Source organism: Manis javanica, chromosome 4, assembly GCF_040802235.1.
Source record: "Manis javanica isolate MJ-LG chromosome 4, MJ_LKY, whole genome shotgun sequence".
NCBI classification, from domain to species: Eukaryota; Metazoa; Chordata; class Mammalia; order Pholidota; family Manidae; genus Manis; species Manis javanica.
The window spans coordinates 42,609,088-42,634,846 of NC_133159.1; the positions used below are offsets into that span (position 1 = coordinate 42,609,088).

Genomic DNA, 25,759 nt, shown 5'->3' on the forward strand with positions numbered 1-25,759 from the left:
GCTACTCATCTCTTGAGTCTCCACTTCGGTGCCAGTTCCCTCCGAAGTCCTCCCTAGGCCTGCCAGGCTAGGCTAGGCAGCTCTGATATGCTCCTGCATGCATTCCTCAAGAGCTGTGTTGCATCAGTTTCCACTGGAGGATAAAATGGGGATAATGATAGTTTATTATGAGGGCTAATCTAGGTTTAGAATAGTGCCTGGTGTATAATAAATATACAACACATTCTAAATATTAGCATTCACTCTGTGATGGCATCGTCTCTTCTGTGACTGCCTGTCCAGCAGCCTGGGAGCTCCTCCAGGGAAGGGCTGACCTGGCTCAATTCTGGGTCCTCAGAGCACTGGGCCTGGCTCAGCCTGGGTTCGGGTTTGCTGCTGCTGCTGTGCGGGATGTCAAACCAGAGTGGAATTCTAGACTAGATTGTGAAAAGGAGGACTTGTGGTCTCTGATGACCATGAGCACCACTGTGGTTCCCTGAAAACAGGTGATGGGGGCCAGCTATGGTCCCCTTGCCACATTTAGGGGAATGCCCATGGCATGGTATGTCTGTCACCATTGAGGCAGTTGGCACCATCACTTTGGGGAACAGATGAGAACTTTTGGGAGTGACTTGCAGAGAATGACTGTCTGAGTGAAGAGAACCTGAGAGGGTCTCTGGAGATGTGCTTTGGGCTCTCCTTTCAGTCCTCTCCTTCCTGGCTACTTTTATCAATGGCTTGGCCAAGGCCACTGCCAGCAGGTGGAGGAGATCTGCAGAGGATGGGAAACTGAGAGGAACAGCTAATGTGTTGGATGAGGGCGTTGGGACTGAGTAGCTCCCTGCAGGCTGGGACGATGGACCAATTCTGACACAACGATACTGAACACAGGCACATGCCGGGGCCATACCTGGCTTCAGGAGTTCAGTGAACACAAACTCTGGGGTGGGAAGATGGAGGCTGAGCTGCAGCTGCAGCACGTGGAAAGGGGACTTTGGGGGTTTGACTGCTGCCAGCTTGGGGAGTCACCTGCGGGATGGGGCTGCTGAAGGGCTGGTGTGCCCTCAGCCAGGGGGCCCTGGGCCTGGGGAACTTGTCCAGGAGGCCATGGATCTGCCCTGATGTTGAGACCCACTGGGTAAGGGATATGGGAGGGAGGTGTGTGTGTCCCACAGAGGGCAACAGAGGTAGATGGCAGGTGACAGACATGTAGGCCTGGGGAAGCTACTGGGGAGGCAGGGGTTGTGGAACTGGGAACAGAGCAGATGTGGGAAACACTGGAGCTGATGGGGAACTCAAAAGAAAGGGATCTCAGCTCAGCAACAGGAGTAACTTCCTAGCAAACAGAGCTGTCTTGCCCAAGGGACCACCTTGAGAAGCAGTGAGCTCCCAGTAACTGGAGGTGTGCCTGCAACTTGCTAAAGCCACACACCAAGTGAGTAGATTTGAATCCTGGTCCACTAGCCTGACAACATCCATAGTCACAACATCCGGGCACCAGGATGTCAGAGACAGGAAGGAGCCCTGAGCCCCTCAGCCAAGTCCTTGGGCTCTGGCCTCGGCTGACCTAGTCTGGGAAGCTCTCCCAAGCCGGCCCCCGGGATGCAGCTGCAGGGAATCCACCCGCCCGGCAGCTGGAAGGAGGCATCTGGGTGTCCATGAGAGTCCCCTCAGCCCTTCTAAGCACCAGGGCTTGCTTCTTTCCCCTGAGCAGACGGCAGGCCTAGCAGCTACAGCAAGTGCCACGTTAACGCCGTTACTCTTCCCAGATGGTGCTGCCACACCCCCCACCCTCAAGCCAGCTCTCTCTAAGCTCTGAGGCAGGATGCCCAGACTCCCACTTGGCTTAAGTTGGGGCCATCTGGCCCCAGTGCCATCCTCCCAAGGGCAGAGATTCCTCTACTGCCTCTGCTTGCACACCTCAAAGGACAGAGAGCTCACTGTCTCCTGAGTCAGCCTCTCCATTGTGGGCTAGCTGTGCTTATGAGAAAGTCCTTCCTGGGGGCAGAATGAAGTCCCCCACCAGGGAAGAGCATTCCCCACACTGGGCCTAGCCCTGACATCCAGAGCTGCATAGACTAAACCTCTTTGGTTCCAGTCTGGGAAGGGAGGGAGGAGGTGCTGGGCTCAGAGTGCAGGAGGTGTAGGGGGGCAGCACAGAGGCAGGCGTGGGGCTGGGGGCACTGTTGCCTTGCATCCCCAACTGCCTTCTGAAGGTCCCTGCTGCCCAGGCCCCTGGGCACTAGGACGATGCTGGACTGGAACTTGCACAGAACAGGTTTGAACTGAATCAAAGCAGGAGCTGGAGGAGCAGAAGCTGCAGCCCTCGGAGAGCTCAGGGTCTGACCATGAGCCATTCTCAACCACTGTCCACCATGAAAGCTGTGCTCCTAAGTGCAGTCAGGGTTGAGTCCAGTTCCTAACTCCAAGTGAGCTGAACTCCTACCCCTTTTCTTCCCCACAAGGCAGTATCAGGTGTGAGGGAGCCGGTTTGTGCATGGACGACACGTTGCCTCATAGGTGCAGTCTGTGGTCTCTACCATTAGGAGCAACTTCCTTGGGGTGCCTGGCATGGCCAGTGCCACATGCCATGGCTAGGAGCCCTGCTGCAGGGCAAGGAAGACCCCCGAGCATATGGAACACAGGTTGCCTGCCTCCCTCCCTCTGCCAGCAGGGCTTCTAGTGTCTAACCTGCTCCCAGGGCTCAGGCTGGGCCTGCCTGAGGGAGGCTCTCCCGACTCCCGCGAGGCCCTCTCCAGTACAGTGGTTCTCCAGAGAAGGGAAGCCAGAGCTTTTCCAAAGCCTCCCCCTGCTCCCCAGACTTAGCTATGCTCCCAGCCTGCCCCACATTGAACACTTGCTCTGGGTGCTGTGGGCCCCGGAAGTGACTGAGGTGGGCTTGTGCTCCTCAAGGAGCTCCAGCCAGTGGGTGGGGGGACCTTCTGCTGAACAACACAAAACCCGGGTCATGCCCATGACGGAGGCGGCCAGAAGCAGGGGCTAGCCAGCCTAGGAACCAGGCTAGGCTTCCCGGGGAAGGTGACTGCTGAATGCATCCCTGAAGGATGAGTAGGAGCTGTTAAGCTGGAAGGGGGGAAAGCATGGGAGTCTGTGATGGGTGATAAAACTGGGGAGTGTTTCAGAGTCACCAGGCTGATGGTCTGACCCCACCCACGGCCCACAGCTGGGCCATGTTTCCCTTCTTGGTGAGTAAGGCTGTCAGCTGACTGGGCAAGCAGGCCAGAGGCAGATCCCAGGGCCCCCATCAGAGAGGTCAGCAGAGCTCTGCCAGGAGCAGCTGCCCTGCAGCTTGAGGGCAGAATCCAGCAGCACAGGCTGCCCACCCTTCCCGTCACCCTCACTCCTGGTCTGTTCGGGGGAGACTGGGGCAGCTGCCCCCTGCACACTGTCTCCTAAACCAGACTTCAATGGCTGTTTGGCCCAGAACCATCTCTAAGAAGTAAGGATGTGGGTGTTGGAGAGTTTTCTGCCAAACTAGAGATCCTCAGGAAGGGGGAGAAGGGAGTGTTGGGTTTCTTTGGCCAAACATGATTTCCTGATTCTAAGAACAATCAGTTTAAATTCTTACAAGCATTAGAAAGCAAAACAATGCATACACACACACACACACACACACACACACACACACATAAGGACACACCATGCACTCATACATGGACTCACACATGCACTTGGATTTCTTTGCTATCATGTGGAACTTACAAAACATTTTGCCATGCTCGCATCAGTGAATCACAAACACATGGATTCAGTTTTCGCTGAATGGTGTCTGGTTTAAGAAACTGAAGAATGAGAGGAGAAGCCGGTTTGGCAGAAAGTAAGCGTAGAATGGGAGGCCCTAGCTGGATCCAGATGCTGGTTTGACCCACCCCTGGTTCTTTGTGTTGCTCTTGTCTAGGGATGTGTGAAAACAAGGTTCAGTTGACTTCCCAAGGTTAGAAGTGTACTCCAACCCATTTGAGGCCATACTGGGTCACACACACACACAAAAATTGCACCTACTGGGCATTGTTTTGTGAATCTGCAGGTGGTTGTGTTTATTTTATGGCTGAGGCTGCGTGTGGTCAGTAATAGAACCTGAAGCAAATCTAGAGTACTGGGGCACAGTGATGCCCCAAGAAGGTATCCAGCAGCATCCTAAGTACTTAATGAAAGGAAAAGGGCTTTTTGCAAACCCTGCTCCAGCCCCTGAGTAGAAGGGTGAAGCAGGACTACAAAGATGAGGATGTGCATGGACAATGCTTAGGACATCGTGTTGAATATTAAAAAAAAAGTAATAGTAGGCTATCCTCCAAGATTAAAGGAATGGAAAGCTCCCACCACTCTTTGGGTTAAACTGTAAATTAAAACCAAAAAGGATCAGAGTAGTGACAAGTGGTCATTACTGGGAGAAAATGACAAAGAAAGGCTCCTAGGCCCCCCAGGCTTGAATTTTCTAATGAAAGAAGGTGTAGTTAGCATGGGATGGGTCTGCAGTAGAGCAGAGAAAAGAGATGAGAACGGAGACCATTCAGCACCCATCTAAGCACCACCTCTGGGAGAGGAGCCCTAGTTCAAGGACACTGGCTATGCTGTGGCAGGTCCTGACCATCAGGCTGTGAGTCCCAATGCCCATGGACCGTGAAACAGAGTTTTCTAAGTTTTATCTGAGGCTTCTGTGTTCATAGGTAGAGACAGGTAGTCTCCTTGCATCTGATTTTATTTTTAGAAGAATTTTTCAAAATGAAATGTAAGGTAAGAAGGCAGGGGTTGTCCAGCGGAAAGGAAAGACTTCTGTGGTTTGAGGGAGGTGCCCCTCCTTGAGGCCTATCGATCTGCAAAGTAATGGAAGGTGCACCAATTTGCTTGAGTGGCTCTTGGGCCTTTTTAGCCTCTGAGACTAGGACCTCAGCCCTGCCCCTGTGATTTGAAGTTAGGGTCAGGGTAGACTAGGGTGCCCATGACCAAAGTCTGGGGCATTAAAGTTCCCCTGGGCTAACCCACCAGGAGGCAAAAGGGACTCAAGGCTCAATCTCTGGGAGCTAAGCTCAGGCCATGGCTCAGAAGCTTTGGAGAAGAGTGATTGAGCACGTTGGTGAGATCTGGGAACCAGAGCAGGGACAGAAGCTTGAACCAGTCCCAGCAGAGCCTGTGTTCAACAATGACACCATGTGGAAGGAACCAGAACAACAGGACTGTGGCAGGATCAGACGTTACAATTCTCTATTTGCCTGGAAGCTTCCACTGAACAAAATAAGCTGATCTTGGCCAGTGGGGTGCAGGCCTCAAGAGGAAGACACTGGGCTTCCTGCTTGTAGAGGAGCAGGACCAAATTCAGCACATTCAGTTCTCAAGTCAGTACATAAAGCAAAAACCAAAGCAAAAATACAACTGAATCTGCCCTTGAAGATCCCTTAAGTTGCCCATAAAGTTCAGGAGGTATAGTTTCATTTAAGTTCACTCAGGACAGTTTTCCTCCCGGTTTTGGAATCGGCTGCTTTCCTTCCATCATCTGAAACAGTCAGCACACACTTAGAAGCCATGATGGGAAAAGAAAACAAGCCCTCTTTGTGGCCTGGAATCACAACAGGAGCAGGGAGATGCTCACCCTCTATGAGGATCGTGGGAACTGGGTCTATCTCAGTGCAAAGCTAACCCTCCTCTCCCATGTACACTCACTCCGAGGCATAGCTCTTTGAATGGTGGGAGGAGAGGATGGAATGTCTTCTTTAAATGATTTTTCTCTCTTCTTCCCAGTATGTATAAGGGCCCTTAGGTTCATTGCACATATGATGGATTCCACAGGTGGGGCCCCAGAAATTCACTGAAAATGGCAAGCCTGAAGCCACACTGGATTTACAATGAAATAATCAGATTGTCCTGCCAGCAAACAGAGTTACCCAGTCAGTTCCCCAAGTGCTGGGCCTGCCAGGAGAAACGCTCGGGCTAGAGGCTCTGTGCATCTATTGATTTTGGCAATCACATTTATCTCCGTGGATGCATGTACTGGCATTTGGTTTATTTGGTCGCTTTTGCCAGCATCAGGGACAGGCCTGACCAGCTCAGGGGCTCAGATGAGTTTGAGCTTCTGAACCAGTCAGCCAAGAACCACGCCCTGGGCCCAGGGAATTCACTCCTAAGAATAAGAACAAACATCTATAGGAAAAAAGGCAACAGTGGCAGAGTTAAGTTATGATAGGTGGATTTTTTTCTGTTTTCTAAAATGTACTTGCTTATATAATTTTTTTCAAGTATGAAAACATGTTTAAAAGATTCACTTCTAACCATTCTCCAAGGGTCAGTTTAAATGTAAGTCATGAAACTTCCTTGACTTCTGCCTCAGCTGCCTTTCTCCTGCTCTTTACTTATTTAATAATCATTTATTAAGCACCTGCTATGTCCCAACCCTGTGATGTCCCTGTGAAAGAGATAGAGAAATTCATATTTTTTAGAATTCTTCTTATAGTAAGGGAGTAGTCCTTGTTCAAAAAGTTCCTTCATCCACCACTTATACCGAAGCTGAGCAGCACCTCCACTCACCCACTCCAGGAACAGGCGTGAGAGGGGGTGACTTCTGAGAGAAAGGAGGACAGGATTTCTGTGGCCTTGGGTATGAGCAGAGAGAAGGAAAACGTGGGGGCAGAGAGAGAGGCGGGCCTCCGCTATAGTGACACAGGATGACACATGCCCTTGTGTGATCCCCCACCCCCGAGTGTGGGTGGGGTCTGTGACTTGCTTCTATTAGAATATGGCAGACATGATGGCTGTCACTCCCATGACAGTGCCAAATAAGATGACTTCTTGCGAGGCTGGAGAGTGTGGGCTTCTCCTCTTGGCCCGTGGGCTTCTCCTTTGATGAAGCAAAGAACCGTGTTAGGAGAGGGCCAGATGGCGGGGATCTGCAGGTGACCTCTGAGACTTGAGGGTGGCTTCCAGTTGATAGCCATTAAGAACCCTCAGACAAACAGCCACAAGGAATTAACTTCTGCCAACAACCTAAATGAGTTTGGAAGTAGATTCTCCCCTGGTCAAGCCTTCAGTGGAGAACACAGCCCAGGTGATGCTTTGATTGCAACCTTGTGAAACCCTGAGCAGAGAATCCAACTAAGCCAGGCCTGAGCTTCTGACCCACAGAAACTGGCAGAGGATGAATGTGTGGTGTGTTAAGTTACTAAGTTTATGGTAATTTGTTACACAGCAATAGACAAACTAATATACAAAGAGAGGGAGAACCAAGAGGTTTACACTTGAACTGAAGAACAAAGAACGGCTTACACTTCTCAATGTGATCCTTAACTCCCTCCCAGGTGTCAGTGATGTTGTGAAATTTATGAACTGCTTGAACAAGGGATATGCATGTGAATGGAACATGGCGAAGGCTATGGCTCATGACAGGTTGTAGCAATGTGAGGGCACAGAAGACAGTGTTATGTGGAGGTGCACAGGACGTGGTCCACAGCCTTGCAAAGGCCACTGTGAACCCAGATGTGCAGGCTCAGCCAAAGGAGTGCTCCGTGCAGATATGTATCAGGGCTGAGGGAGCTCCCAGGTATGCCTGAGTCCAGGCAGACTTTCCAAAGGAAGTAACAAGCATGCAGAAGGAGGAGGTCACCCGAAGGAGCTGCCTGCTGAGAGCAGAAACAAAGGTAGAGGGTTTCAAGAAACCTCTCATCTGGACCTTGGAGAAGCCTGATAAAGTTTTAATAAGTTAGAAAAATATGTGTGAGATCCATCATCTCTCAGGAGCCATGCTGGGCGCTTCAAGTACATTGTCTTGTTTTATTCTCTTTATTAACCCTGTGAGGCAGGTAGGTATTCTTCCCACTTTACAGATAAGGTCACTGAGGCTCAGATGCTAGGAGACTCCATTAGGTTCACACATCTAGTGAATGGCTCCAAAACCCCTGTTCTTCCCTTGGAGCTTCCCACAGATTCTCAGCCACCCCTGCTGTGTCGCCTGCTCATCTCCCAGGTTGAGACATACGAAGCCACAACCAGCCGAGGGTACATTCAGTGGGACTGTGTTGTGACTGTCTGAGGAGGGGTTCAGGTCAGGTGCTGGTCTGGAGTAGATTCTAGAAAAAAGAGGCCCAGGAGCTGGAAGATGCCAGATTGTGGGAAGAGTGACTAAGCTGGGCTCCAACCCAGGCCAGCTGGGCCCACCTCCCTCCCACCGGGCTACCCTTCTCTGGAACAGAGTGTCTCTGTGACTGTCTCCCTCCCTGCCGGACAGTGAGACCCTCCCAGACAGACAGAGGGGCTTCTCATCCATGTCAATCCCCACCATTCCTACCCATTCTTCTTTACCTCTCATCTCTCTAGTTGTCTGTTAGGTAGGTTTCTGTCTCCTGCAAAAATCTGGCAGTTACACTGACTGCCAGGTAGAGGTCAGTGTGAATGAATGACAGAGTGTGAGCCAGGTCCTGAACACAGAGCAGGCCTTGCCTAGTAAGAGAAGGGGGCATTCACAGATGAGGGAATGGCATGAGCAGCGGTGTGGAAGCAGAAAAGCATGTGGCTTGTAATGAGGTGACCAGCCTGATTCCAGGGGCTTGGCATGGGGTTGGAGGCAGGTTCTTCTGGAAAAGAGGTGGGAGTATTTAAAGTCATGAGTGCCAAGCTTTGGGGTCCCGACTTGCAGACTGGCAAATATGCCTTAATGTGTATCCTCTCAGTGCCCTGCCTCATTACTCTGCAGAAACCCCTGTCTGCTGGGGTTACAGCTTGGAGACCCTGGAGACTGAAGAGCGGCAGCCCTCATGTCCGGTTCTTAGCTATTCAGCCAGAAGGCCTGATCCCAAGACATCAGGGTTTTTTTTTAACCAGTAGAACATTTGTGGAGGTTTTATAATGAACTCCTGCTCGGGTCCCTTGGCAGTTCTGGTTTGGTAAGCCTGGCATGAGGCCTGATATCTGAATTTCCAAAGCAGCTTTGGTGATTCGGCTCTGCCCTGAGTGACAACCCCCACGCCAGAGTGGCTGCTCCACTGGGCAGGGATGCCCAGCACTGGGCTGGCCAGGAGCAAGAGCTCAGGGAACTGTGGGCAATGGATGGAGGGGTGTATTATAGACCAGGTGAAGCTAAAGGAAAGAGGGTTCAAGAACAGGAGTTTGGGGCTCACAAATGTGTCATTTTTCCCCAAGAAGGATTAATTCTCCCTTAGTAGTAAAATTTTAAAGCACTTCCATTTTGCAGTGACACGGTAGCTCTGCATCAGCCCCGATTGTTGGCTTCATTAATGAATTCACTTGACAAGTATTAATGAGAACCTACTATGTGCCAGGCACTTGGCTAGATCCAGAGTAGAAACCTCAACAGAATGCTGTCTCTGACTTTATATAGAGTTTACAGTCCAGTGGAAGATAGAGAAACAAAGTCAACAACTGAATACATACAGAATAACTATGTACAGTGAGTGCTGTGTGGGCAAAGGAACAGGGCATAGCGAGGGAGATTGAAGGTAGTGGTGAAGGGGGATGGGTGGGGAGGGCCTTTCTGAGGAGATGACAAGGAAGTTGAGATCTAAAGGAGAAGGAGGAAAAGTTGTTAAATGGTGGGGATGCGTGTTCCAGGCAGAAGGAACAGCATGTGTGCAGATGCTGAGATGGGGAGAGTTAGGTCTGCTTAGGGAAGGCCAGTGGGACTGGAATGAGTGAGGCGTGGGAGAAGTGGGGCATAGGCAGGGCAGGATCATGCGGAGCCTCCTAGATCAGAGTATTCTAAACGCCCTGGTGGTCATTGAAGGTTTTAGGTAAATGAATGACATGTCCCAATCAGCTTTTCATTTATCATCCTGGCCACCAGGTAGAGAGTGGCTGGGAGGAGGCCAGGGAGGTCACTGTGGTATCTGGACTTGTGTGGTGGGGATAAGAGGTTATGTTTAGGAGGAAGAGCCAGCTGGAGTAGCTGATGGACTGGCTGTGGGGGAAACACAATCAGCAAGGAGGCTTGGATAATGGAGCCAATGGGCTGTTGTTCCTTGGCAAGCACAAAACAGGAGCTGGAGCCGGTTTACTGTATGAAATCTCAAGTTGGTTACACTAAATCTGAAATGCTTCTGAATCACCAGGTGGAGAAATCAAATAGGTAGTTTGAGTATGGAGCTCAGAGGAGAGGTCTGGGAGGGAGTCCCATATCTGGGAGCGTTGGGCTTGTAGGTGGTACATCAAAGCCATGAGGGAAGATGAGAAAGGGTCTGAGAAATTGTACCATTTAGAGGCTGAGTAGAGGGAGAGAAACTGGGCTAGAGGGGGCAGAGAGCAGGCAAAAAGCCAGGAGAGTGTAAGGTCATAGGAAAGAGCATTTCAAGAGGGGACAAGTGATTGGCTGCCGTTCTGAAGCGACCAGCTGCTGCAGAGAGGTCACACAGAGCAAGAAGTCAGAGGGGCCTATGGATTTAGCAACATGGAAGCCACTGGTCACCTCAACACTCGCTGATGCGGTGAATGAGTCAAAAGATGCATAAAGAGGAGACAACAGCCAAAGTGGGATGGGGAGTCAGGGAAAGCTGCCTTTCCCTGAGGTGGCGTTTCAGCAGAGCCTTGAAAGGCTGAGTCCTGGGAGACCTTGGTGTTGCCTGCAAGACGCTGAGCTGTGGTTGGTGAAGCTTCGCTGCAGGGAGCGGCAAGCACCATGAACTGCACTGAGCCAGGGGAAAGGGGACAGGGGCTGGCTCACTCCTGAGCAGCAGGGAGGCTGGGGAGACTGATGACCCTGCCCCTGGGGACAGAGGCCAGCACTCTCCCCAGAACTCAGCGGCTTGTCCACTTCCCTCCCTGCGGAGAAGTCCTGGGTGGTGAGGATTCCACAACCATGGCCTCCGAGCAAAGGGCTCTTGTCACCAACTGGAGCAGCCAGCTTATACATCTGGGAAATCGATGATCTAATGAGAAGCAGGGGCTCATACCCAAGGTCACTCAGAACATCGGTGGCAGGGACCAGATGATCGCTAGTGATTGCCGGTGGCCCTCACCCTAGTGGGTAAAGTCTGAATTCTCTAGCCTGGAATTCAAGGTCTTTCATGATTGGCTGAGCAAGAACCCACCCTGTGACTTCACCTCCCACCATCCCTGCCTCACACCGTGTGGTCCAGCCCCCTGAACAGTTAGCCCACACCAACGGAAAGCCTCATGTAGTGCTCACAGCAACACGGTGGAGCGGGTGTTATTTTTCTCATTTTACAGATGAAGAAATTGGGGCTCAGAGGAGTCTGACAACCTGCCCGAGGTTATACAGCCAGCATAGTACACAGCTGATTATCATTCTCATGAGTGTGTCCAAAGTCGTCTTTTCCCCACGCCTTGCTGCACTCACCATAGAGGCCCTTCTGGACGGCGGTGCCTGAACTCTTTGGCCCTGAGCTTCCTTGGAGTCAGGCCATGTCCTATGACTCCAAATCACTTGTCAAGTCACTACAAAGTCCACTGAATGGGACTGAAATAATTGGTGCCACTGAATGAGGCAGACTCCAGCAGCCCACGCCACAGCCTCCTGCGCACACAGGCCCCACAACCACTCAGCTCCCAGGGCACTGACTCTGCAGGGAATCCTCTCCCCTCTCGGGCCCAGACCTCACAGCCAAACACCTGCCCCTCACCTGGAGACCACCAGGGGCAGGATCAGCATCTTCAACATCCTCATCAAGAGCTCTCCAGGAAACTGGAAGTAACTAATTTCCTGAAAGCACAGCAAGAGCTAGGGTTACAGCAGGCGGTGCAGACTTCACTGCTGCTCAGATCGCTACAGTCTTCAAAGCACTATTTCATTGAACACACGGGCAGGAAAGTCCGTGCGGGAAGCCCTGGTTTTGCAGGCAGACTTGGGTTTTGCGCCCCTATAACCAGTGTGGCCTTAAGTGGGCTACTCGACCTCTCTGGTTTTTCTCATCTGTAACGTAAGGGTAATAACTGCTTCAGAGGGTCGTAGAGGCTTCAGCACGAGGACGCACACAGACACTTGGCAGAGAGCCTGGATGAGAGGAACTATTCAGCAGACACAGTAAATAATAGTTCGCATCCACCTCTGCACCGCTCACCACCTACCCGGGGTTTAAATCTGCCTCATTAGGCAGAGTGGCAAGAGGGCAAGGCTGCCTGCTGTTTACACATTCCTGCAATCCATATGCCCAGGTACAGTTCCTGTTCCAAAGTTCTGTTTAGTTTATGAGACGGATTCGTAAACACACCACCACATTCTTGACTCAGTTTCTCCTCCTGTATGGATTCCACTCTCTAGGCCTCTCCCCCTGCTCTTTCATAGATTCTTAGCAGCCCCTCCCGCAGCAGAGCTCACACTCAAACTGCGGAAGAGAGAGAATCAGATTGGGTTGATGAGAGGCCTCTCAGTATAAAAAGCTCTTACTGGGCAGAGTTTTTAGGTCTGGCTTCCTCATAGGTTGCTGGCCACAGCAGGTGGTCACATGATCAGAACCTGACAGGTGAAGCACAAGGGACCACAGAGCCCAGGTAAATTTGAATTTCAGATAAATAACAAATATTTGTTCTTGACTTGTACTAAAAATGATCTGTTGCTTATCTGAAATTCAAGTGTAACTGGGTGAGCTGTTTTTAAGTTTTAAAATTTAATTTCATTTTGCTATTTCTGGCAGTGCTAGCTTGAGGTCACTTTCCTCCCAGTTAAGGTTGTGGGTGAGGCTGGTACATGGACTTTCAAGCACTATCCAAGTTAAATTTTTGTACTTGCAACTATCCTTTTTATTTATTTTCTTCACCAAAGCTAAACATAACACTTGGTTAAGGACTGATGCCTTGAAAGGTCCTAAATCATAGAATTTTTCTGCAAGAAGAGATTTTAAAGATCTTCTAGACCAGACAACTCATTTTAAGGATGAGGAAGCTGCACCAGGAGAGGTTGGTGGCCTGCCCAGAGTGAGTGAGAAACAGCGCAGTACCAGAAAGCAGACCTGAGCCCTTTTCTACTACCATTTCCAATGTACTAGAATATCTACTTTTAAAAATATACCTATCATGGCTATATATTTTTAATTAAATTTAATCTTATGTATATTCTTTAATTTAAATAGCACTCTAATGTTAAAGTCAGCCCCTTCCTTACCCATCTCTAGCCCAACTCTGACTTCATAGAAGTGAACATCCTCAACTCTTCTAGCTGTTTCTTAGTATTACTGTTTCTAAATAATAATGGTTATGCTATTTCCTGATGTAGCTTTTTGACATCTACTAACTTCCCTGACACAACAGATAAGGACTTAGTTCCTACTCCCTTTTCCTCCTAATTCCACCATTATTACCAATTTTTGGTTAAATTAATAGTCAGTCAAGGTCTACAATATTTTGATCACAAAATATTGTTCACTGTTGAGCCAAGAAATACACTAAAACCACGCCTCCTTTCTTGCACAACCTTCATTGTTTTTCTGAAGTTAATCATTGACTGATTTTTCATTTGCCTTGCTCTCTGTGAACCATTCATTAATTTCTTCCAAATGTTTTAGCATCTCTTTTAAAATAACTAACAATAGTACTTTTTATACTTACACACATCGGTTTCTTTTTTTTTATTTCCCCTGGGACCTCAGTCCAAGAGCTCTCCATCTTCTTGTTCCAGTTTGGACAGATTGCTTTCTCAGCCCAGTGGTTATCACAAGTCTGTTCTTAGCTATTATTCTGGGACTTTCTCCTGTATAGAATTCCCTCTTTCCTGGATTCCTTGCCTTCTTGGTTCACTTTCTTGTTTTGCTGTAACATCTCCTTTTGGTAGCTTTGTCCATAAGGGTGAATGGGAGAGAAACTTCTGAGTCCTTATATACATGAAAATTACTTTATGCAGAAGAAACCTTTTCTTCTGATAACAGTCAGGTCATCTATAAGATTTTTGGTTTAAAAGAATTTTCCTCCAAATTCAAAGGCATTTCCCTTTGTCTTCAAGACCCAGTGTTGCTAATGATTTTTGTAAGTTTGGAGCCATACTTACTTTCTATTCTTTACATGAGACCTGTTTCATTCTCTCATAACTTCTAAAGTTTAACTTGGTTTAACTCTGTTTAACGCCAGTTGTCTGTAATTTTCATCGTGATATGCCAGAGTATGAGATTTTCTTTCTTTCCTTCTTTTTTTTTAAATTCATAATGCTATGCAACCTTTCACTTCCGAGAAGCATTCTTGTATTCTGTGAAATTTTTCTCTCCATTTTTTTCTGTTACCTATCTCTAAAACTCTTATTATAGAGTTGAGTGTTAGACATTGCCATTTTCTATTATTTTCTTTTTTCCATTTTCATCTCTGTTTTACTTTTCTGGGTGATTTCTGCAACTTTATCCCAGCTAGTGACATCTTTATCATGACTTGTCTATTTTTAATTTCCAAAAGCTCTTTTTTTTGTTCTCAGATTGCTCCTTCTTTTTGCACCCCATTCTCTTCAGTGGTCACTATCTTCTCGCTGAAGAACTTAAGAAAAGATTTTGAAAGTTTTCTTTTACTCTTACAAAACAGAAGCTCTGACTTTGGCTATCTGCTCATACGTTAAGTGTGAGCTGCTACACTTCCGTGTGCATGAGTGGCACTTGTCAATTGCTGGCTTCTCGAGGAAGAGTCATGGGTGCTGATCTGCCTTTTTCACTGGTAGAGTGGGATCAGAGAGGAATCTCCTCCATAGCAGAACATGGAGATCTTTTCTCTGAGGCTTTAGTGAGAGAAGTCTTGTGCTGCCTCTGGGTGGGGATAGGAGTGTGCATAATCCTGGCTGAGAGCACTCTTACGGTGACCCCACACTCAGAATGCAGATGTCCACTGATTCGTTTGAAGCATGCGCCACACTCTCTCCCCTTCCCCAATACACAGGTGGGCCTTAATATTCCTAAGCCAGCTCTCTTTGGTTCCTTGGGACAAGCCGAGACGTAGAGATGGGTGGATGAGGGATCTTCTGATTACATGAACTGGAAGAGACTTGGGGGTCTAACTGCTCCAGTTAAGAAATTCCAACCACATGATGTCCCTGATTACAACTCCATGCTTCACCCCTGCCTCCAGCAGCACCTTCCACTTTCAATTCCAGAACCCTTTTGGAGTTGTCCAAGACAAACTGACATGGTATCTACATCTACAGACACTAGGTTTTAGCTTTCTGTGTTCTACTAAATGAGCTCATTCAACTCTATCTCCTTCCCATCTTGCCTAATTTATTGCAGTCCCTTGACTCCTTTTCCCAACTGTCTCCTTTAGTATGCTTTTGTTCTTGGGAGTTTATATCATTTAAAAATTCCATTACGACAATTTTAGTGGCATCCCAGGAAGGAAGGGAAATGGATGCAATGGTAAATTGACCTTGGCTTTACTAGAAATCTCAAAAATGATCTATATTTTATATATAGATACTCATTTCCAAAGATAAAACCTTGTAATTTTGTAACTTCTTTTTACAAATAGGATATTCTACCATTTTTGTGATTTTGTCTGTTGCATAAGCTTACAAAATAAGAAGGGTTTGGTTTCTGAGTCACAGGCAGAGATCAAACAAACAATTCCTGGATTTCAAAGTAAGATGCTGAGAAAGTCAATTCCTGCCAAATAATTGTTCTAAGTCTCCACATCTTTCCTTCAATTTTTCTGGCAGGTTAATCTGGACCGGAACACATTTGCATTTCCAAACAGATGTGGAAGGCAGCTTTGGTACAGGAGGCCCCAGATGAGTTTGGCATTTAATAATAGGCATTCCAATTTGTTTTCACAAAATGATCTTCCTGCAAGAAATATATTTTTGTTGCTGAGGAAGATTAAAGAAAGTAGGTTACAGGTTGTTTGTGCCATTTTAATTCAGCAAATAGTTGAGGGTTCTTTCTGTGACAAGCACAGAGAGAACATTTTGGTTCAAGAAAGCCCATATGATATTCAGCAAGTTGAAATCTGATGGGAGAAATAGACACCTACACAAATGGCTCTGAAGCAGGGCAGCCAGCAGCTGGTTTCAGGGGATGGCAAGCATGCAGCAAGGATGGGGGAGAGAGTATTATTTCAGATGTGGGCAGGTCTGGAAGAATTTTCATAAGATAAAGATTATGAGATGTTTCTTTGTGTAGGTAGGACTTGGATAGGTAGGTAAGAGAGGGAGGTGTGAGGTCACATTCACTAAGCACCCACTGTGTGCCAGGCACAGATAAATCCTTGGCTATTCCTCACAGCAATTCTAATACACATTTAGCGCCTTCCCCAGCCACCCCAACTGGCAGATAAGGAAACAGAGGCCCAAAAAAGAGATTGGGTTTTGCCGATAGCCACACAACAATTTACTAGTAGAGTCAAAGTTCAGGGTTCCTTTGCCTCCAGAGTCTATGCTTTTGCCTCAGTAACTGATACCAGCTTAACAGCGTTAGTATAGTAATGGTGGCCCATTTCCCAGGGAGGGGGTGTTTTCCTTTTGATGGAAGATGAACTCTGATGCCTTGAACTTCACTTGTAGACATCTTATTAGTAATCAGGGAACTGCAGGAAGAAGAATTTTATAGACTAGGGAATCTTCAGAACCCTGCTGACAAAGACTCTCTCCTTGAAGGGATTGAGGGGTATTATAGTTAGTACACATGGTATGTGGGGGGTCATGGGGAAGACAGTGTAGCACAGAGAGGACAAGTAGGGGCTCTGTGGCATCTTACTATGCTGATGGACAGTGACTGCAATGAGGTATGGGGGGGACTTGATAATATGGGTGAATGTAGTAACCACATGTTTTTCATGTGAAACCTTCAATGATACCTTAAAAAAAAAAAAAGACTCTCCTTGACCAAACATTAGACAGGTTACTCTGAGCCCTCTTTTCAACTAGGCCTCATCCTTGGGCCTTGTCTTTGGCCTGCCCTGCCCAGTTGTGGCAAAAATTCTGTTCACTCAGTTTAGTGAGAATCCCCCCCCCAGCTTTGCCTTCAACAGAATCCTGGTAATTGGGTTTAGCAAGAATCCCCCATTCTTGATGTCTCCTCTTAGTAGTTTTCTGTTCATTGACCTCATCACTGTACTCATTGGCTATAAATCCCCAGCTGTTTTTGTTGTATTCAGTTGATTCTGACCTCTCTCCCCTATGGCCAGAGTCTGACGTACATCACAATAGTCCTGAATAATGTCTCCCTTTCCACTTAAACAAGTGTCAGACTAATTTTTCCTTGGCCCCATGTCAGTGTCCCCCTCTCCCCTGTAGGAGATGGCTGCTAAGAAGGAAAGGGGTCCTTCCCCAGGGAAGACATCTTCACAGTGCAGCCACGCAGGCCAGACCCTGGAGACCTGCCTTGCCCCCCACATCTAATTAGCCACCACATCCGAAAGCTTCCCCTTTTGGAAACAGTTCTCATATCTGCCCCATTCTTTCCTCTATCATGCCTCACCCCTACAGCTACCTTCTCACTTGGCCCCTGCCTCTCCCACCACTACCTTGTCCTCCACTCAGCGCCAGAGGGGCTCCAAGCTCAGAGCTGACCAGCTCACTGCCCTGCTCAAAGCTTCTCGTGGTCACCCCAAGTCCATGCTTGGTGATGGGGTTTAGAGGCCTGGTGACCCCTGGGCTCCAGCCCCTGCCTCCCAGCTGCCGGGAGTGCCCCACATGGCCCCGATCTCTCATGCCACTGTGCCATCCCTGCTGTTACCTCTGCCTAGAGAGCCCTTCCCAGGTTCTGTGCAATGAGCCGCCTTGGGAGCTGCTCTCTGATTCCTGCTTTGCACTCTTACAGGCCCTTCTCCATCCCCCAGCCTTCAGCCCTGTGGCTCTTCTAAGGAGGAGGCTTTGCCTTGCATCCACATGCTGGTTTGCAGCCACTTCCCTAGCCATGGTATTGGACCTCCCTCTACTCCTGCCATGTATTTATCATGCCCATGTTACAGATGAGAAAACTGGGACCTAGAGAGGCAGAGTGACTTGCCCACTGTCACATCATCAGGGGGCCATGGAGCAGAAATGTGATCCCCAGGTCCTTCAGGCCCACACACTCCTGGTAGATGGGGAGCTCAGGATGCCCCGGGTGGCTGACCTGTGGTGAGAGGCGCTGGGTCCTCAGGAAGAAGCCAAGGAGGCAGCCCACGGTGACAGAGAGCACAGACAGGATGAGCAGTCTGTTCCGCCTGCACACATCCCTCCCTCGTGCCATGATGGACCCCGGCACCATGGTGAGCGCAGCCTGCTGGCGCAGGCCACAGCACCATTCCATGCACACGAGACCGGCCGAGGCACAGGGTCCTGGACGGGGCTCTGGCTCCTCAGGGGGAGGCGGTCAGGGTTGCTCTGCACCAGTTGTCAGCATCAGCGCCATGGCCATGGCCTGCCTAGCTGCCCCAGCAGGATGCCACAATCCTATTACCAACTGCATCACTGGCAGCCGGGAGCAGATTAGGGCCTGGGAAATTAGAGCAGGCCACATGGTCTGGGGGTTCGGCCCTCAAAGCTGGGTGCTCCTCAAGTGGGAGGGGACCAGGGACTGGTGGGAGGAACAAGAGGAGCATTTGCTTCATTGGGTTTTTATCCCCACTTCATTCCAGAAGGAACTGAAAGTGAGGCACTAAGACACTAGCAGTCACTAACATTAAGCATTTATTGTGCACTAGGTGCTCTTCTAGAAGCACATCACCTGTAGTAGCACATTTAACCCTAAGTCCAACCTCAAGAAGTTAGTACTGTGAGTATCATTCTACAGAAGAGCAAACTGCAGCAGAGGTTGAGAAGCGAACACGTGCTGCATGCCGGGCTGTCCTAGGCGCTGCACCTGTGCAGATTAGGGAATCATCCCAACAACCCAGGAAATCTAGTCTTCATTTTAATAAAAGGGAGACTGAGACCCAAAGAGTCAGAACTAGCAAATAACACGTGGAGCTCAGGCCTGTGTTGGCTTGGTTTCTACCACATGAATAGGTGGATGGGTTCAAAGGTGCTCACAGTATTATGGGGAGTGTAGGGCTTGAGTCCAGTGGACCTGAATTCAAACTTAGGTTCTGCTACTCACAGTGATGGGTACCCTTGTTTAAGCCTAAAGCTGGGGGTCCTGTAGCATCTCAAGGCCTATTATTCTTGAAGATGACAGAGCCCAAGGGATCTACATTCCAGTCTCAGCTCTGTCATTTACTAGCTGTGTGACCTGGACAAGCCATTTAAACTCACTGTGCCTCAATGTCCCCATCCATAAAACGGATATAATAATAGCATCGACTTCATAGAGCTGGTGCAACCCCACACCCAGAGGACACCTGTGAAAAGTGGGCTGGCCTGCCATGTGCTGAACAGGGAAAAGGGCTGCAAGCATCTTCTTCTACATCTAGCATTACATCTAGCATTTCATGCTGTTTCTTGTGGCCTGGCCTGGACGGTAAAGCCAGAAGGAATTAACTCTAGTCTGTTTTCACCAGGAGTCTATAATCTCATTAGGGGCGATCAGGTGGCAGCAGGGAGCTGTCTGGGTAGGGGTGGTGTGCACAGGGCTGCCTCCCCAGACAAAGGGGTGGGGAAAGCTGAAGATGGAGAGGATGGCCAGGAACTGCAGGAGGTCTGGGTGCAGGGGGCTGGGATGCAGGCCCTGAAGCCACGGGCAAAGCTACCAAATGAAAGGGGACCCCCGGATTCAGTCCCAGCTGAACCAGCCCTGGGACCTTGGCCTCTCTGGGCCTCAGTCTTGTCCTCCTCAGAATGAGAGAAACAGGAGGGGAAGTGCTCTTTAAGGACCCCTCAGTTCAACAAGCCAACCTTCTAAGCCCTGCTCTTGGCTTGTGGCCCTGGAGGGGTGGGGCTGGGTGGGTACAAGCCTGAGAGGTTTGCTTTCCATCCAGCTCTGACTCTTGAAAGAATTTCCTGATATGCCTTCAACTCTAACAAATGCCTTATTTTCCAAATGCCTTATTTTCCAATTAACCAAGTGGCTTAGTTACTATCCAGAAGAGAAAACATTCTGAGTAGATATTGAATTTGTATTTCAATCAATGTCCAGGCCTAGCCTTTAGTCAAGACACGAAGGAGATGAGTCTTCCTTTCCACTTGAGCTCCAAGACTCGGATTCCCACAGTGCCCCACACTGTTCCTACCTCCTGTCCAACACTCCCACCACCTGCCTCCTGGACTCTAGGCCTTTCTTTCCATTGCTCCCACTGTCCTCAACAGAAGAAATTACAACTAATTCAAGCAAATGTTCTTAAAGCACCACCTCATATCATCATCCTGGGTACTGGGGACAGAGCAATGTGTTGACACAGTACTTGCCTTCAGAGAGCTTATAAAAAAATGGAGGGACTCTAAGAAAGAACTAATTCACACTAAAGTGTAAGTGACTGACAATGAGCTTACTAAGGATATTTGAAAACCATATAAAAAAGCTTCTGGATAAGAATCTTTTAATAGCTCTCCATTGCCCACAGAATCAATTGCCTTATGTTACTAGATATGCACATTTTTTCCCCATACTTAAAAACCAGTTGGAAAATGTTGAATGAAACAAAGCTAAGCAAGTTCTTTACTCCAAAACAACTCAAAGTCAGACTGCTCAAGTTCAGATCTTAGGTCTACCTAATGCTTACTAGATGTGTGACCTTGGGCAAATTTCTTAACCTCTCTGTATAACAGGAATATTACAGCAGTACCTAGTTCATAGGGTTGTGATATGGGTCAGATATGGTGACACAGGCAAAGTGCTTAGAGCTTTGCCTGGTGCTTTGCAGACACTCAGGTAGTTACTTTTGGTTTTGGCTGAGCCTTTACAATGCCAACAAGTGTTGGAGGAAGTCTGCAAGTGGGAGTTACAGAATACCAGTCATCCTCTGAAGCAGAGAATTCCATAGATCTGGTGTTTGGGGAACACACTTTGGAACACTCCAGGCTCCAAGATGAAGTCCCTGCTTCTTAGGAAAGCATTTGAGGTCCACAGTGGCTTGTATTTGCTCACATCTCTAGCACATCACCTCTTCCTGCTCATGATACTTTAAGCTTCTATAACATCAAACAATTTTAAGTTCCTTGAGCCCTGCATCCTCTCACAGGCCTCCACACCTAGGCTTATGCTTTTTCCTCTCCTGGAATGGCCTTCCTTCTGTTTCTAAAGTCTCAGGTCAAATGCCCCATCTTCCTGGAAGCCTTCCCTGACTACTCTGGCTACAATACCCCCTCTCCTGAATAAGCCAGGTGTTAACCCAGGGAAGGTTGTGCTGGTTAAGGGTAAGGCAAAAGGGGCTCAGGCTCAGGTGCAGAGCTGGTTCTGGAAACCTGCAATGGCTCAGTGTGGGCTGGAGTAGCCAGTAGGCCTGGCACCTCACCTCTTTACCATGTATTGCAACGGGTTTATGTTGAGTTGTCTGAGCTCCCGGCAGGGTTTATGGTGATGACAGCTCTGGATTTGTTGGCTGCTTTCCACAGACATCCCAGAGGCACTTTAATCTCCTCCCTAGCTCGCTGTAGGCTGGGCCCTTCCGGGAAAGTTTTCTGTGGACAGCTACGCAGCTGGGTGTGGATTCCTGTGAGCATTAGTCACTGCGGGGCTGCCTGACCTCTGTTGCAGCTGGTCCTTTCCCATGTTTATCTCAGAGAAGGGGGTAAGTGACTCTCATGTGACAGGATTTCTTGTATGGCCCACCTTCTTCCCTTTCCAGTTCCTCCTGTCCAGATTTTTCATCAACAGAAATTGGGCCTAAGCACCTATGAAAACATTTAGTTGCTGTTTGTTGAGTACCTACTAGGTGCCTGGCTCTGTCAAAGAGCCACACACTAGAGGGAGCCAGTGAGCCATTCAGCCCTCCACAGCACCCACTCTGGTATGTCTGGGGGGATAAAAACTACATTAAAGGTACTAATACGTGAAGCTTTTTCTTTGGTCCAGTATCTTTCTCAACTTATGATGGTGCTTTTTATTTGCTATTTAATGTCATTTTTAAGTAAGTACAAATAAAAATTTTTTAATTGTTAGCATAAAATTTTCCCATTCATCTTTTTATTTACAGTGCCAGTTTTAAATACAAGCATAAGAGCATTTAACTTGCATGCAGAATCACTACAATAAGTTTTTATTTCATAGCTCATACATGTATATGTATTTTGTTCTTCACCAGAACAGTGGAAACACTGTACAAAACTAATTCAACTGTCTTTATTTTACTTCTTGATACCTATACATTTACTGGTACATTCTCTGCCTTTGGTTTACAGGGGAGTAACGAAGGATTGGAAGAAAGGAAAAAGGTAGATAACCTAATCTTTCCTTCTTCTTGTATACCATTTTCAGCATAAGTAGTTGGCTAGTAAAGGAAGTGTCACCAGGAAGAAAAGGATATGGCAAGTTTCCTTGGTTGCTTGTGTTTTTAAAATGCAATGGTTTCCTTTCTGTATTCAAAGCAAATTCTGGTTCAAGGAAAGCATGGTTTCCCATTACTGTCAGCAGCCATGCTTGCTAAGTAGTGGACATCACATGTGTCCCTGTACTTGCTCTGAGTCTTGCTGAACTCCCACACATTTCCAGGTCACTAGATTACTGAGTTCCTGGGGCATCATGTATGCTATGTATGAATGGAGAGGCAAGGAGCACTTATGCTGCATGAATCTTCTCTACTCACATGCACAATCCATTGCCCCTGTAGACTCTGCTTACAAAATACATGTTTGAAAATAAAAGTTTTGAGAATTTAGAGATGGTGACAGCAGAGCATTAAACCAAGCATGGGACCCTTCTGATGCCCGTGACACCAGTCCTGTTTATAAGACCGGAGGGTGAGGCTTTCACAGAGCCCACAGGCAAGAGTAGAATTGAACCACAAGGACCATCTGAACTAGGTGCTCAGTTGTTAACAGAATTCTCCCTTTCACCGGCTCTCCTTTCCACATGCCCGACCCATTCATTCATTCTTCATGCAACACATGTTTACTAAGAGGTGGTGAGGATAGTGATTATGAACACAGACTCTGGAACCAGATGACTTGTGTTTGAGTCCTGGCTCCTTGACCAACACAAGTTCTACAAGGAACTTGTGTTTTATAAGCAAAGTCTACCAGGACAATGGATCATGCATGGGAGTAGAGAAGATACACACAACATCTGTATGACTTTAGGCAAGTTATCCTATGTCTCAGTTCTCTCATATGGAATGTGGGTATAATAATGTTCTATCTTATAGGTTTGTATGTGAATTAAGTCAATTCCATGTGTGGAGGACTTAGGACAGTTGTCTGATCATAGTAAGCACTATATGCATGTTCCTGCTATTATCATTATTACTACATACCAGGCTCATTCTGGGGATACAGTAAACAGAAATAAACCACTCTGCTCTCATAGTGCTTACACTTTGGTGGTGATGTCTGTGCTACATTTTTCTTCCTCTAATGGAAAAATGGAGCATGTGCACCACCGCTGTGGTCTACAGGGAGGAAGCATGGCTACCAGCAGCCCTGTTTCACTCCAAGTCCAAAATTTCCAGGGAAGGTTCTGATTGGCTCAGCTTGGAACAAACATCTGTGGCCAGTAGGGGCGGGGGTAGGGTCACATTATTTAAAATTGCTGCTGCTATGTAGATGTGTGTTAGAAAAGTGGATACACTAGGCAGATACAACAAAATATCTAGTTCATTGTCCTAGTCACTCAGCTCTTGGCAAAGCCTGCTTATGCCTCGGCTGTCTTTTCCTTCTTGTGTAAAATGCCTAATGTCTTATCTCCTGCTCCAGAACTTAGGTCCCTCATTGCTCTGCCTTCTCTGATGTCTGCCTGTCCCCTTTATGACAGCAGGCACCTGAGGCCCCACCCACAGAGGGCACAGAACAGATTGCAGGCTACCATCTGGTCCAGGTGATTTCTCATTTCTTCCCAGCCCACTGCTTCTCTCTTGTTTGTGCTCACACAGCCATTACTTCAGGGAGCTGTCATCCAAAACTCAGACTTAAAGCCCACAGGGACCCTAAAGACATTCTGGTCCACTCTCTGAAGCCCAGAGAGGGAAAGGAGCCTAGGCAAGGCCACCCAAAAACCAGCGGGCAAGTCAGGAACAGAGCCGGGGGCTTCCCCTCCCTATTCAGTTCTCTCTAAACTGGGAACACTCCTCAAAGAATCATTCCACATTGGCTGTTACTCTGCAACCTCTGTCTCCTTTATGGTGCAGAAGTTGCCTGCATCTCCTAACCTGCATGGCAGTAACTGTTGGGTAACCCCCACCACCTCTGGAGTAGTCTCACCACCACTTCCTGTGCCATCAGGCTTTTGTCACCTGCCTCTGGCTGCCAAATGCTCATTTTCACAGGGAAGGTGCTGAGGGCAGTGGTTGCTGAACGTGGGAGGCAGGACGGGGAACATAGTACAGCTGTCTGCAGAGCCAGTGGCCAGTGGCTAGGGACAGACTGTTCTGGGACATTTGGGACCACAGATGTTAGGGAATCAGATTAAGGAATTGAACAGGGGAATGGACTCAGCCTTGGTGTCTGGAAGAAGTCAAGATGCCAGTGGGTCAATGCCCTGGAGGCCTCAGGCGGAGGGTGAACTGGTCAGGAGAAGGGCAAGGACCTACATTGCTGCTCTGCCAGTGCAGCGCTTCTGGGGAAGTCATTTGACCCCTCAAGGTTTGGCTTTCTCACCTGAAAGAGGAAATGAGGCTTTAAAATAATACCTAACTCATAGGATTTGGGAAAGTTTAAATGAAAAATAATTAATACAGAGCTTGGCATGTACTAACTGCTCAATAAATGGTTGCAGGATATAGAGACCCCAATTAAGAAAGCTTAAGCAGAAAGGACAATTTATCCAAAAGCTCTTAGACCTTCCCTCCTTCCCCCCACATCACATTTCCAGTGACTAATCCCTCAGCATTTTGGAATCTGGCAAACATAAATGTTTAAAGATGGAAGGGACTACCTCTGGAGGTACTAAACCACTTGCTCCCAGAGAAAAACAAACAAAAGCTAGACGATGTCTTGAGGTGTGTAACAGAAGGGATTCAGGCAACTGAAGGGCTCAGGGTGAGGGAGGAGGGCCCTGCGCTGCAGGCTCTCAGCGGTCTTCTCCAGACCCCCTCTCATGAGGCCCGCCCAGCCCCAGATCTAGGGATGGGGTGGTGACCTCTGAAGACTCTCATCTGGGCAAGGCTAAGGAAAATTCTGCTGAGAACTGGCCACCAGGGAAGTCCACAATAAACAGGTTCCTCTACATCATCATGCATGCCTGTGTTTGGATGATTTCCCCTGTTAGAGCTGGGGTGCTGGTCTCACAGGAAGAAATGGTGCAGACAGCTGGCCAGCAGAATCCTTCCATCAGAGCCCAGTGACAGAGGGATCTGTAGTGATCATCAAGAATCTCCAGGCCAGAGATGAGCCTCACAGGGGCCAGAATGAACCTCACCTCTGGGCCTTCTCTGACACCCAGACCAGACACCAGAGCCAGGCACAACCACAGATTGGTCGTCTGATTAAATGATTCTCTGCTCTGGGAGAGACGGGTGCAGCACAGTCCCTCAAAGGGGGCATGACAGACACTAATCCAGGAGCTGAATGATGGGATACAATTCATTTTAATGGCATTCATGTGGGTTTCCCCCCATGGAGTGGGGCAGGGCAGTGAGTCTGAACTCTGGGCCCACTGCCTCTGCCTATTGCTTTGGCATTTTAGTTCTGCAGTGAAGTTGAGGGGCTCGTGGGTTCAGGTTTACCATGCTGCAGAGCTGCCACACTGTCAGAGTGAAAAGACACTGGGTTTGGGAGTCCTAGGGACATGGCATCCAACCCCATGGGACACTCACCAGTTCTGTGACCCTAGGTGTCTCTGGGCGTAAGTTTCCCCATCTGTAGAATGGAGGATGTGAATGCCTGCCTCTTCAGTTT

The 25,759-nt window shown here is 48.3% G+C and overlaps 1 protein-coding gene across 1 annotated transcript in view; it reads right to left on the reverse strand.

The window, feature by feature from the left end:
- Positions 1-18,119, reverse strand: part of SLC1A7 (solute carrier family 1 member 7) — a 44,196-nt gene extending 26,077 nt beyond the window's left edge. Inside the window, exons 1-2 of the mRNA XM_017679807.3 lie at positions 17,970-18,119; positions 11,577-11,656 (exon numbers count right to left, since the gene is read on the reverse strand). Of these exons, the coding sequence (XP_017535296.3) occupies positions 11,577-11,656; positions 17,970-18,104 (215 nt within the window). The 5' untranslated portion in view covers positions 18,105-18,119. The remainder of the gene's footprint in view (positions 1-11,576; positions 11,657-17,969) is intronic.
- Positions 18,120-25,759: the final 7,640 nt, after the last annotated feature.